Source organism: Mastigoproctus giganteus, chromosome 9 (assembly GCF_048544385.1).
Source record: "Mastigoproctus giganteus isolate SK-2022 chromosome 9, ASM4854438v1, whole genome shotgun sequence".
Lineage (NCBI taxonomy): Eukaryota > Metazoa > Arthropoda > Arachnida > Uropygi > Thelyphonidae > Mastigoproctus > Mastigoproctus giganteus.
In genome coordinates, this window is record NC_143583.1 from 41,002,154 (window position 1) to 41,015,223 (window position 13,070).

General features: G+C 36.5%; 1 protein-coding gene across 3 annotated transcripts in view; it reads left to right on the plus strand.

Moving 5' to 3' along the window:
- LOC150080164 (uncharacterized) overlaps positions 1-13,070 on the plus strand; it is a 150,423-nt gene that overhangs the window by 60,871 nt on the left and 76,482 nt on the right. For all 3 annotated transcript variants that reach the window (XM_090381804.1, XM_090381803.1, XM_090381805.1), the window contains one exon: positions 4,302-4,460. In XM_090381804.1, coding sequence (XP_090237930.1) covers positions 4,302-4,460 — 159 coding nt within the window. The remainder of the gene's footprint in view (positions 1-4,301; positions 4,461-13,070) is intronic.

The following is a 13,070-nucleotide window of genomic DNA, read 5'->3' on the forward strand; positions in this document are numbered from 1 at the left end:
GCCTCACTTCACATATGGAATTATCTCATGGGGTACGACCAGTCAATATAACCTTACGAGAATCAATTCAATTGTCAATCGATGTGTTCGTTCAATTTTGGGCCTTCCCTGGAATGCATCGGTGACTTCGAGATATAAGGAAGCGAGACCCTTAAGCATCTACCAACTGATACAAAAAGCTGAAGCGGTCTTTGTCTACAATGCTTTGAAAACACCAAACTTTCCTCCTCTCTTCAGATCCTTTTTTATAACAATAGAAGAAGAAAGAATAAGATATAATTTAAGAAATGAAGCGAACCTGAAGGTTCCGCTTTTCAGAAAAGCCATAGGCCAGAAAAATATAAAATACAGAGGCGCAAAAACCTGGAATAATCTTCCTGAAAACATCAAAAATGCCATTTCACTAAACAAGTTCAAGAAGCTCCTGACTGAACACATCACCAGGGAGGTCTGATCTAAATCACCTTCCACTCAACTCCTGAACTTTCCATAATGCATACCAGTTTGGAAATTGTGTAAACAAGTTGAAGGAATAGCTGTCATAAATTGTAACATTCTATGCAATTATTTCATAATTTTTCTCTCATACTTGTTATTATAAAAGTACTCACAATGTAATTATTAGTACTGTTGTTAACCACGCGACATGTGTGGTTGGTTTACGTAGTCTCGGTAATGGAATGTAGAAACATGTCCGATTCATGATGTATCTGTTTTTATTGTTATCTTTTTCAAAGGGAACACCCCCTAAAAAGCCTCTGGCTTATGTGTTCTCCCTCCCTTCTTGCTGTTATCTCCCAACAATTGTAACACAAAATAGGGATAAATAAATTATTATTATTATTATTATTATTATTATTATTCTTTATCCCCCCTCTCTGCTCTGTTTGCTAGTGATTTCTCATAAACTGCCTTTGCCTGTCGAACCGTTTCTGTGGCTCTATTACAGATCATCTTGTAGCTGTTATAGGCTTCAGTACTTTTTTATTGCTCTGTAACCTTTCCATGCCACCTTTTTCTGCTCAAGTAATGTGGCAACTTCACTATTCATCCAACTTGGAACCCTTCTCGTGGAGTATGTTTTTTTAATGGTATATACGCATTCAAGGCATCTGTGATTAATGTTTTAAAAGCGTACCACAGTTCAAATGTATTCATTCTCTGCGCGATATCTACCCAATTAATAGAGGCCATGTAGTACCTTAAGGCATCGTGATTTCCTTTTCTGAAATTAAAACCCATTCTTTTGCCTTTTACTGCTACTACCTCTCTCATCATCATCCACCGTAGAACTCCGTGATCACTTCCTGCTACTGATTCCTCTACTGTCAGTCCTCTTATGTCATCTGATTCATGGGTGATGATGAGGTGTAGGATATTCTTTTCTCTAGTACTTTCCCTGACATGTTGATACAAATAACAGTCATCTAGTTGATTTAAAAATTTTGTTCCCCATTTCGAGTTTCCTTCCCATTTACTCCAGTCAATTAGAGGCAAATTGAAATCACCCATAATAAGACATTGACGCTTAATTGCCCATTCCATTTGCATGTAGAGGCTTTCGTCATAATCTTCACAATCACCTGGTCTGTAGATTACTCCTACTCGCATTATACCTTTGTTTCCAACTACCTCACACCATACAGACTCTATACTAGCATGTGAAACGTCTGAATCCGGGAAAGCTATCGTCGCATTCAGGCTGCTTTTGATAAGAAGCATTACCCCACCACCCCTTCTATCTAACCTATCCTTCCTAAATACATTATACAAGCCGTACTGAAACTCATCATCCCCAATTTCCGGGTGGCACCACGCTCCGTAAACCCTATTATGTCCGCGTTACTTGTTTTAACCAGCAGTTCGAATTCGCTCATTTTATTGACTACACTTCTAACATTACTATATAAACAATTAAGACTTACTGTTCTTGTATATGTATAAAGTTATAGAATTCTTATAGTATCGTGATAATAGACTAAATATAAAAATAGCGAAATGCTTAAAGTGCGGTATTCACCTTGAATATAATCTGCAATAGTTTTATGAAAAGACTGTTGGCTAAATATAAGGTGGAATGGTTAAGTTAATGCATTACGGTGGGATGAGATTTAATTTAACGGAATTTTAAAATAAGCGCAAGGCAGCAGAAGTGCACTACTCCGTCCCTGGTTGTCATAAAGTAGAAAATAGTTAATCTGGAACATAAAAGAATTGATATTGCCTATAGTAGTGACGACAGACTTTCGTTAAGTTATAACGTCTTCAGTTGCGGTGTGAAATGAGAAATAACGCGTGCTGTATTTTAAGGAATTTTCTATACTCTCGTGATGCTCTTTGCGACACGTGGGAATCTCAGATGTGAAAGATTCCAAGCCGCGGAAAGGTGAAAGGGAAGTTTTGCGTTTAGAATGTTGAGATTAGTATTGTGTCGAAACCATTCGATGATGAGGGCTTCATATTGAAGAATTTTGTGGCTGGTTTTAAGTCTTATAATGGTGATAGCGGAGTCAATTAAAGGAGTGTGATTGTGTGTTTGGGCATGATTTGTGAGTTCTGTACTAGCTTGTCCCGATCTAAGACTATTATAGTGGTAGCATGCGCGAGTGTTGGAGATTTTGGTGGAACCAAACTTGATAGTAGTACTACCAATATAACAGGCATCACAGTTTGGTTGACATTTAATCAAGTAAATTATATTGTTCACTTCGTTGGTTGGGTATTTGTGTGTGTCTTTGTAAGTGTTGAATAAGGATCCGAGTTTATTATAAGCTGAAAAAATAAGGAAGATATCAGTACCTGTGAAATGTTTTATGAGTGTTTTTGTGAGTTGTGTTTTTCAGGTATTGATATCTCCCTTATTTTTTCAGCTTGTAATAAACTCGGATCCTTATTCAACACTTACAAAGACACACACAAATACCCAACCAACGACCTGAACAATGTAATTTACTTGATTAAATGTCAACCAAACTGTGATGCCTGTTATATTGGTAGTACTACTACCAAGTTTGGTTCCACCAAAATCTCCAACACTCGCGCATACCACTATAATAGTCTTAGATCGGGACAAGCTAGTACAGAACTCACAAGTCATGCCCAAACCCACAATCACACTCCTTTAATTGACTCCGCTATCACCATTATAAGACTTAAAACCAGCCACAAAATTCTTCAATATGAAGCCCTCATCATCGAATGGTTTCGACGCAATACTAATCTCAACATCCTAAACGCAAAACTTCCCTTTCACCTTTCCTCGGCTTGGAATCTTTCACATCTGAGATTCCCACGTGTCCCAAAGAGCATCACGAGAGTATAGAAAATTCCTTAAAATACAGCACGCGTTACTTTTCATTTCACACCGCAACTGAAGACGTTATAACTTAACGAAAGTCTGTCGTCACGACTATTGGCAATATCAATTCTTTTATGTTCCAGATTAACTATTTTCTACTTTGTGACAACCAGGGACGGAGTAGTGCACTTCTGCTTCCTTGCGCTTATTTTAAAATTCCGTTAAATTAAATCTCATCCCACCGTAAATAATATGTCCAGTTGGGGTAACAGATAAGAACTCTTGAGGTACGTGCAAGAGTTACTTTGACCAATATTATCAGATAAACGCGTGTCACTATTACCCACATCCCACCCCCTAACTAGCAGTTTCCCTGAACCTTTAAGGTATCCTCAATAATACTGGCAAAAACCTTTGCGCCACCTTTGTTTAAGTGTATCCCGTCTCTACAAAACAAATTCCTTCTACCTACAAGTGTGGGGCCAAGCTGATAGAAATTTACCCCCTAAAGGGAAGTTGAGAGTTTTGAGATTGCGAAGTTGTGAGTTCTAGATTAACTTCGAATGAGTCTAAACCCGAGTTGGGGTATTGACGTACACTAAATAAAAATCAATATACTTTTCTCCTTTGTAGCAGGACTTTTTATTTAGAGCAATGCAATACCACTCTTAGCGAAGTGTCTCCACAATATGAGATCAATGCAATAAGTAGCGAATCTAGTTCAAAGTTCGTAGAGAAAGGCTATGCTCGACATATGCAGCAAATTGCAAGGTTTTGAGGGTTGCTGTTCCCCAAGTAGGAACAGCAGCCCTCACACATCACATCACGCTATGCTGTTTATTTCGTTATTTTCTCTCCCAATTACTATTTAGATATAAAATATTCGTAATATATTAAATTTTTACACAGTATTTTTTATATTATTCATTTTATATTAGTATATAATGTTAGGATATTTTTAACTTCTGCAATCATTAATTATGATATTTATTATATATTGTAGCTTCAGAAAAAAAGACACATTGGAAATGACATCGTGTGCGTTGTATTCTTAGAGGCTGACAACACGCATTTTTCTCCAGCTTGCATCAAATCTCATTTCCTTCATACCTTTATCGTAGTTAAAACAAGTCCAACTCGAAGTTATCCCACCATTTACGAGGTATTGTATTTTACAGGTCGATGGATGTCTTATTAAACACAGAAAGAATAAATAGTCACTTGTCTAAAAATATAATTTAGCATGTTTTCTAGACTATAAATATCTTATTGTAATCATGATTAAAATTAGAAGGCAGATGATTATTGATAAATTAAGGTATTTAAAAAAATACCGAAATTGCCATTTCACCATAAACTTAATTATTATTTTGAAAAGGACGTGGCTTGTTTGGCATCACCTACCGTGGATGTACTTAGACCCGGATTGTAAAAAAAAAAAAAAAAAAAAAACCTGGTCCTTGAAGACATTTTTCAAAATTGAACTATGTGGTATCAAATACGTGAAAATTAATACTTTTTTTTAAAGATGAATATCTATACATAAAACAAATGTAGATTCTTTATCGATATAAAAGTTGTTCTGGATTAGGCGCGTTCGCTTACATTAGGTTGTGATGTATGCGCAGTGATATGGAAACAGTTACTTTTATATATTATTAATTAATTAGTAACAGGATAACTATTTATTTTTCACTTCTATTATTCACAGAAAAAGAAACAATGCTGTTAATTTAAGGAATAATAATCGAACTTACCAAAAATGTAAGGAACTGTGAACATTAATATTGTATTGCCAATAGTATTGCCAATTAGTATTGCCAATACTGGTACCAATACTGTATTGGTATCGTAAGACCAAATAATACAAGAAAACGAAATGAGCATCGCTTTGCACTCATCACCAATCTGGTCTTTCTCTGAACCACCTCCAGAAGTTCTACGTCTTTTTTTAGGTGCTGTCCCCTGTCCTGAATACAATACTACAAGTGTGGTCTAGCCATCGCCTTGTAAGGAGGAATAATGACCTTTTTCTGCGTACTAGCAAAGATCTTACAATTATAGATAGGACACCATTCGCCAGTTTATACTACGTAGAATTCAATGTGCCATGAAATTTCATGACATATACAATATGATTCTGTAAATCAATAATTGAAGGATGGAGAGAGCTAGTGAAATTTTAGTGAATAAATCAAGGACTTAATTTTATCATTTTTGAATCTTTATTCTATGCTCCTCGGTTTCGTGTAACATATCATAATAAATTTAATGAAATTAGTACCATTCTGAGGTACCAAGAAAAATATATACATAAATATATATTAAAATAAATTCTTGAGATCATGTTTAATCAAAAAACTGGAGCAGTCTTACGTAATTCAAGTTTCACTGGGAGTATTAATACCGCCGATAACAAAAATACTCTGAGAGCAAACTTTTCTACCTTAACTTTTGGATGTATGTTTAAATGTATTAGCGGAAACAATATGTTTGCCTGCAGATCAATCCAAACTCTCTGGTTGACCGGCACCAGTCTGTGAAACACCGTTTAGAGGATGCTGCTTTCCATTTTTTAAGTTTCTTCAAAAGGAGTTATGAGGAAATTTTTCCCTATGATTGTAATGGTGTGTGTAGGTTTGATCGTTGAGAGGTGGCAGTGCGTTTGGCAATGTATTTACCATCCCCCGGCAAACAGAAAACTATTAATTGAATTGCTGCATTCACTCGAAGATTCATTAACGAAATACCTTTAACCTCAATTATTATAATTGTAGGAAATTTCATCTTCCTGACTCGTTCAGTACACCTGGGATTAGCAAAAATCCTTCAAGAAGCTCTTAATGATTTGGTCCAATAGAAATTGCTTTTTATTGGATTTGTAGCAATGCCATACATTTCCCAGAGGAGTTTTTGAGTTTCTTGAGTAGTTATCCGATATACGGATATTGTAAAACTATACGATTAGTCTTATCTTATCGTGTTCGTTTCTTTGAAAATTTTTGAAAAAAATATATGATTTAACGATAAAATTTTCAGAAGTTGTTTCCAAATGTCTTATTAAATTTGGTTTGTTTTTTCCAATTTGCATTTAAAATTCTGCTAAGAACTGGGGAGAATCCTCGATTATTTCTTCTTCGGTTAATAATAGATCCAAGCGGAAAATAAATCTGCACGCGTGTTTTTCTAATGAAAAGTAAGACAAAGGATGTTTATGGGAAGACATTCAATCACAGAATGATGAAATAATATTTAGAAATCTTTATTGCAATAATAATACTAATAGATACAAAAACATTGCAGTGTTGCCCTTCATAGCCACGAGGCCAGTGGTTAACAGTGATAATATAGTATGTAAATAATAATAAAAAGAGAACATTCAATAAATCAAACATAAGGAAATACATATATGGAAGCATAAAATGAGGTTGTTGTTGTTGTAGGATTTTAGGAGCATCAGCGACTAAGGCCATATTGCTCCGTGTATATTGTCTGTAAATTCTGTGTTCTGAGGTAGATTTTCTGTTTTTGCTGGACGAAAAACCAGAGTTTCCAGGAGGAAAACCCATGCAACCCTCCTAAGACCGACTAACTCAGTAAAACGAGGTACAGAAAGTTCAAAGTACAATACAGTTACATACAACACAATATACAAATACAATATAGGTAAGTACGAATAAATTTAAATTGCAATAAGAAAAATGTGAGAAACAGATGTTCATAAATTATTGCTGTCCGTAGAGAGTCAGTGAGTCTAACCACGTAAAAATGTCAGCAGAAGTTCAACGTTTGTCATTACTCATCATCTTCATCAAACTCTGCCTCATTTGTGGCAGATAGATATACGACTCGGGAATGCGGCGTCTGTACTCCCTGTCACGAGTAAATTTATTAAGGTTAACATCCAATGAGTGCGCAAGTGAGAGCATCTGAAAAGGCATAAACCTATCAGACAAGTTAAGATGGCTGAGATGTGAGCAGAAAGTTGGGATAGCTCTAAAAGAAGGCTAAGGTACTCTCTAAGCGCACAAGTACCAGAATGATAGTGAAGAAATCTGGCCAACGATCATTTTAATAGTCATGGTAAGACATTTCACCTAATCAGAGTTGGGAGTTTTTGAATTTATAGCGAATTGACGTTGTTGCCATTTACTGAAGGAAGTTTATGTTTGTTTATGGCCCATTTTAAGAGCCAAAACTGAACAGCAAAAAGTGGGCTAATTGTGCAACGGTCAACAGATGTCCATATTTCTGCAGAATATAAAAGTGGAGAGAATATAATTTCTATTAGTTGTAACGTCCGAAATATACTACAGATGCTGTTTTGCAATCCATGGAAGTCGAGCTGTCCAGGTGAGCAGCTTATTTATGTGATTACTGAAGCAAAGCTTAGGGTCAAACACAGTCCCAAAGTCAGTATCCTTCTTGACAAGCTTGATGACAATGGAGTTAGGGACACTACACAGTGTTGACTGAATACAGGAAGGTATGTATAAATGAAATCACATTAGTGCATTATTTTTCGATATAGTCACCCATGAAAATCAGGAACTTGTTTTATCATGCCGCGAGTGTAGTTATACAGAGTGGTCATAATGTCTTGCATCTGTTTAAATTTTAATAACTAAATATATATAAATAATGGAATTATTTAGTAAAAATTATATGAAAGTTTAAGTCTTAAAGTTTTATTCTTAATGCAGTTTTTAATTATCGCACTTCAACATAGCCGCCGTCAGTGTTTATACATTTGTCAAGCCGATTCTCGAACTTCATTAACTGATCCAGTTTCTTTAAAATTTTTCATCCAATTATTTATTGACTTTTTATGGGTTACATCTTTTTCATAATGATTAGTGAACTTTCTTCTCACAGCTGTTATTGATTCAAACTCTGCAAGCCAAAGACGCAGTTAACTTTTTCTTCAATTGTCGCCATGTGGGATCATACAATATCATTTTTATTTTTTTTTTGTAAACCCCAAACACGAGAGGTATTAGAATCTATATTACTTAGTCCCGTTCTTGGGTTGGAGGTTGAGAAGACGAAAGCAGATATTTGTTGACATTGGACTTGAACTTCTGTAGACTGTAATTTTCAGGAAATACGTATGAAGGAAGGTTGTTCCAGAAAACGGCAGTTGAATGAATAAATGAGGAAGATGAAAAGTTGGTTCTGTGAGTTTGAAGTTGGACAGTAAATGGATGTTGGCTGGTGGCGGCACGTGTTCGGACTGTTTTGAAAGAGAGAGCGGGAATTATAGAAGCCAAATTCAGAAGAACAGTGCCCCTGGAAATATCTGTCGAAGAGGCATGCAGCAGAAACAGTACGTCTATGAGAGAGCGAGTGGAGAGACTCTGTCAGAGATGAATCATTAATTAATCTAAATGCCCTCCTCTGAATGAATCAAGAAGCCTGAGAGAGGTTTTGGGGACACCACCCCAGATGTGGGAACAATATTCTATGGTAGGGCGGATTTGCGATTTGTACAGAGTGAATAGCTGTTTGGAAGAAAAGTAACGCCGAGAGCGAAAGAGAAAATCAAGTTTTTTAGATGCAGAGGAAGCAATATTTGTAATGTGCTTGTGCCAAGAGAGATTAGAAGTCAGGGTAATCCCCAAAAGAGATATATCATTTTACCTATAAATCGGAGTGTCACTAAAGATAAGCATGGAGCAGAAGAATCCTTTTTTACGAGATATAAGACAAGACTGAGTTTTAGAAGGGTTGAAATCAACTAAGTTGTCTTTGCCCCACTGGAGAATTACCTGAAGATCGACATTTAAGGAATTGGTAGCAGATTTTCGAGAAGTTGAAGCTGATTGAGCAGGACAAGGTTTCTCAAAATGGAAAGTGGAATGCAATGTTCTATCATCGGCAAAACCATGGATAGGATTTCCAGTCAATGGAAGAAGGTCATTAATATATAAGAGGAAAAGAGTGGTGGAAAGAACTGGACCTTGGGGGACACCGGCATTAGTGGAGAAGTTAGAAGACAGAGAGCCATCTACCATCGCCCTCAGTGAGCGATCAGGGAGAAAACTGGATAACCAATTACTAAAAACAGTTGGCAAACCATAAGATGGAAGCTTGTTTAGAAGACCTTTATGCCAAACACGATAGAAAGCCTTGGAGATGTCAAGAGCAACTACTTGTGTTTCGCCGAACCTTTCCATTGAATCAGTCCATAAATGGGTAACATAAGCCAGAATATCTCCAGTGGATCGACACTGACGGAATCCATACTGGTGATCGTTGATCAGACGGAAGGTTTCTAGGTAGTTTAAGAGTTGGCGGTTAATTGATTTCTCCATTACTTTAGAAAGAGTAGAAGTAATTGCAATGGGACGATAATTGGATGGGAGGGATTTGTCACCCTTTTTAGGAACTGGCTGGATACGAGCAAATTTCCAAGCAGAAGGAAAAACACCTTTGGAATAAGAAAGTGAAAAAAGGCGGCAAAGAATAGGAGTAAGTTCAGGAGCACAGGCTTGGAGAACAAGTGGAGAAATACCATCAGGCCCTGGAGTTTTTCTTAGCATCAAGATTCATCAAAATCCTTCTGATATCCTTTTGACGGAAGACCACAGGAGGCATTGAATGGAAGGTGTTGGGAATGGTGGGAGGTGTTTTACCAAGATCATTAATACGTGAGCTGGAAGAAAAATGGGATGCTAGCAGGTCAGCTTTATCCTTGGCTGAAGTGACAACAGAACTATCTGGTTTGGACAGAGGTGGTAGCAGAGATGGGCAAAAGTTGCGGCCAATAGCTTTGGCAAGAGACCAGAATGCTCGGCTACTATTAGGGCAAGAAGCAAGTTTTCTACTCTTTGTCTGTTCAAACTCTATTTTGGACTGATTAATAACTGCTTTACAATTGTTGCGAGCTTTGGTGTAGGCAGAAAATGAAACTGGAGAATTAGAAATAACCCCATTACGATATGCAACATTCTTCTCTTGAACAGCCTTAGCACATTTATTGGAAAACCAGGGTTTAGATAAAGGACGAGATTTTAAAGTGGAGTGTGGGATAAAGGATTCCATTCCTGCAAGAATAATTTCACTGACACGATCTGAGCAAACATTGACATCAGAAGTTTTGAAACAGTAATCCGACCAAAGAAAAGAAGTCTCGCAGGTCATCCCATTTTGCATTCTTGTAATGCCAAACAACACGAGGTTGGGAATAGCCATGAGATAAAAGCTCCATTGGAGAAGAGACAATCACCAAGTTGTGATCTGAAGTGCCTAAAGGACCTCTCATTTCGACCCGTGTACTTAGAAGGGTTGTTTGTGAGAAAAAGATCAAGCGTATTGGCTGTATGATTAGGATTGTCCGGTATTCTTGTAGGTAAATGAACAATCTGTGCAAGGTCATTAGTAACTGCAAAAGCCTCAGCATCTCGACCAGCTGGGTCGGTGTGACTAGAAAACGGAAGCCAGCTGGAGTTGTGAACATTAAAATCACCAAGGAAAATTACCTCACTGTTAGGAAAGTTGGACTGGAGAAAGTCAAGTTACAAAGAGAGGAAGTCAAAGAGCTTCAAGTGATTAGTGGAGTTGGGAGAACGGTAGAGACAATAGATGGATTTGACGCAATGAAGTAGAGAGATTTTAAGCCAGAGAAGATCAAAGAGAGGAGATTCCAAATTGCCAAGTCTCTGACAGGGAATATCAGAACGGTTATATGCACAAGTACCACCTTTGAGGCGAAAGGAATCATACATGGAATAATTTGGGCATCTGAGATGAGAAGTAGTTGAATCAACCGATAACTGAGATTCTGTCAGAAAAAGTACATGCGGTTTGGCAGACTGCAAGTGGAAATGGACATCGTTGAGATTAGAATTGAGACCACGTAGATTATGAAATGAATTAAGATCTGCAAATAAAAGAGAAATTGATGAAATGTAAATTATAAATAAAACAAAATAAAAATCAGATTTACATGGATGAAATTATTATATAAAAAACTTTAAGACTTTATATTTCATATAATTTTCACTGTTTCTATCATTTGTATAACTTTAGTTATTAAAATTTATACCGGTGCAGGACTTTATGACCACCCTGTACTTTTGTTAAAATTTAGTTTACGTTTTGATTCAGCCAAGTTTTAGGGAACCACTTGATTTCGTGATCATCATCATCATTGTAGAATCAGTCTCTGTGATGTTTTTTCCTGACGAGATGACTGTTAGAACGGCCACGGACCAGAGAGTTGCACGAGTAACACCTCCTATCGGTTTCTATGACTACTGTCCTGAGTAGACTCGTGAATGTGACTAATTGCACAAAAAAAAAACACTTATCTCTTGGATATCACAGTTGGACCGTATACAGCTCACAGTTGCTGGAGGAGTTCTGTGAGCTTAGTCCCTTTGGGTTGGAATAATCGGATAACTGAGATACTTCATTTATTCGCTTTTAAAGTAGGATATTTACCATTTTAGTTTGGTCACCTGATATCAACAAAGATAAAGCATACTGTAACAAAGAAAAAAGAAACGTTGCACATGTATTTTTATTCATGGTACTTTTCACTATTTGAGAAAGCAGTTTCTTCTCTGGGGAAGAAACCTTTTTGTTACCTTACTTTTTAAATAGTCCTCATACGAACCTGATATAGATCCATTTGAATTCAGGAAAGAATATTATTTGGCTTTGAAACTGTTATTGTTTGTCTTTATAAAGGTTCACTAGTTTGCCCAAAAAAAAATAATGGATATGGTAGCAATGCTAATATTCTAGAAAGGCGATTAATTCTTAAGTGAAAATTATAGACATGATAAATTAACTTTCAAAGATATTTGAAATAGTCGGTTTATGAAATGTAACTCATTATATTTGCCATAGTTTAGTAAAAGGTAAGTTCTAGCGTTTCAAACTTTCTGACTTTTGAAGTAACCCTAAAGTGTACGCTTGATAAAGGGTTGCAATTGAATTCTATTTAATTTGATCTTTTTAAAATGTTAGAACTAATGAACGTTGCTATTGTCATTGCTATACTTGTTAAATATAAAGTATTGAGTAGAGCTGTTAATTCAATAAGTGGTTTCCTTACGAATAGAATATTGGTATGCATTGACAAATTAGTTCTGAGGTAGAATATCATCTAGTTTCCCATTATAATTTATAATGGCAACTTTATTTCGATATTTTTGAAGATATATTACACTGTCATTGTTTTCGTTCTTAACTACTTAGTGGGCAAATTTCATCAGTTGTTAGGAGTTCACTGGTTCGCTGTCATTGACTCGTGTAGTTGGATCTAAAAAAAGCAATAGTTTTTAATAGTTGTCGATTAAAGATAGCTAGGTCACTTCCTGGTCCTGAGATTTTTTTATTGTTTTAGGGTCGAGGTGCCATTTGAGAAATTTAATCAGTTGTTGTTGTAGTGTTTTAGGTGCATCGGAAAATTTGGCCATATTGAGCCATGTATAATGTGTCTGTAAATTGACTGTGTTATGTGGTCAAGTCGATTTGCTGTTTTCCGGACGAAAATCTCAGACGAGGTAAGCCATGCTTACCTCTTCTGAGACCGACTAACTTGCCACCCTCTGAAAAAGGCCTATAAACATTCCTCGTGTCATTGACGGGATTTGAACTCAGGTCTTTCCCACCCGGTGTGGGGAAGACGGTGATCATACCAACTATACTACCCACGAGGGCGCATTACTCAGTCAAATAAGGGTGAGATTTGCTTTTTGTACCGGCTGCAATGCGATTTTTCAGTCGCATGAAGGGAAATATAGTCAAGCATTTCTCGATG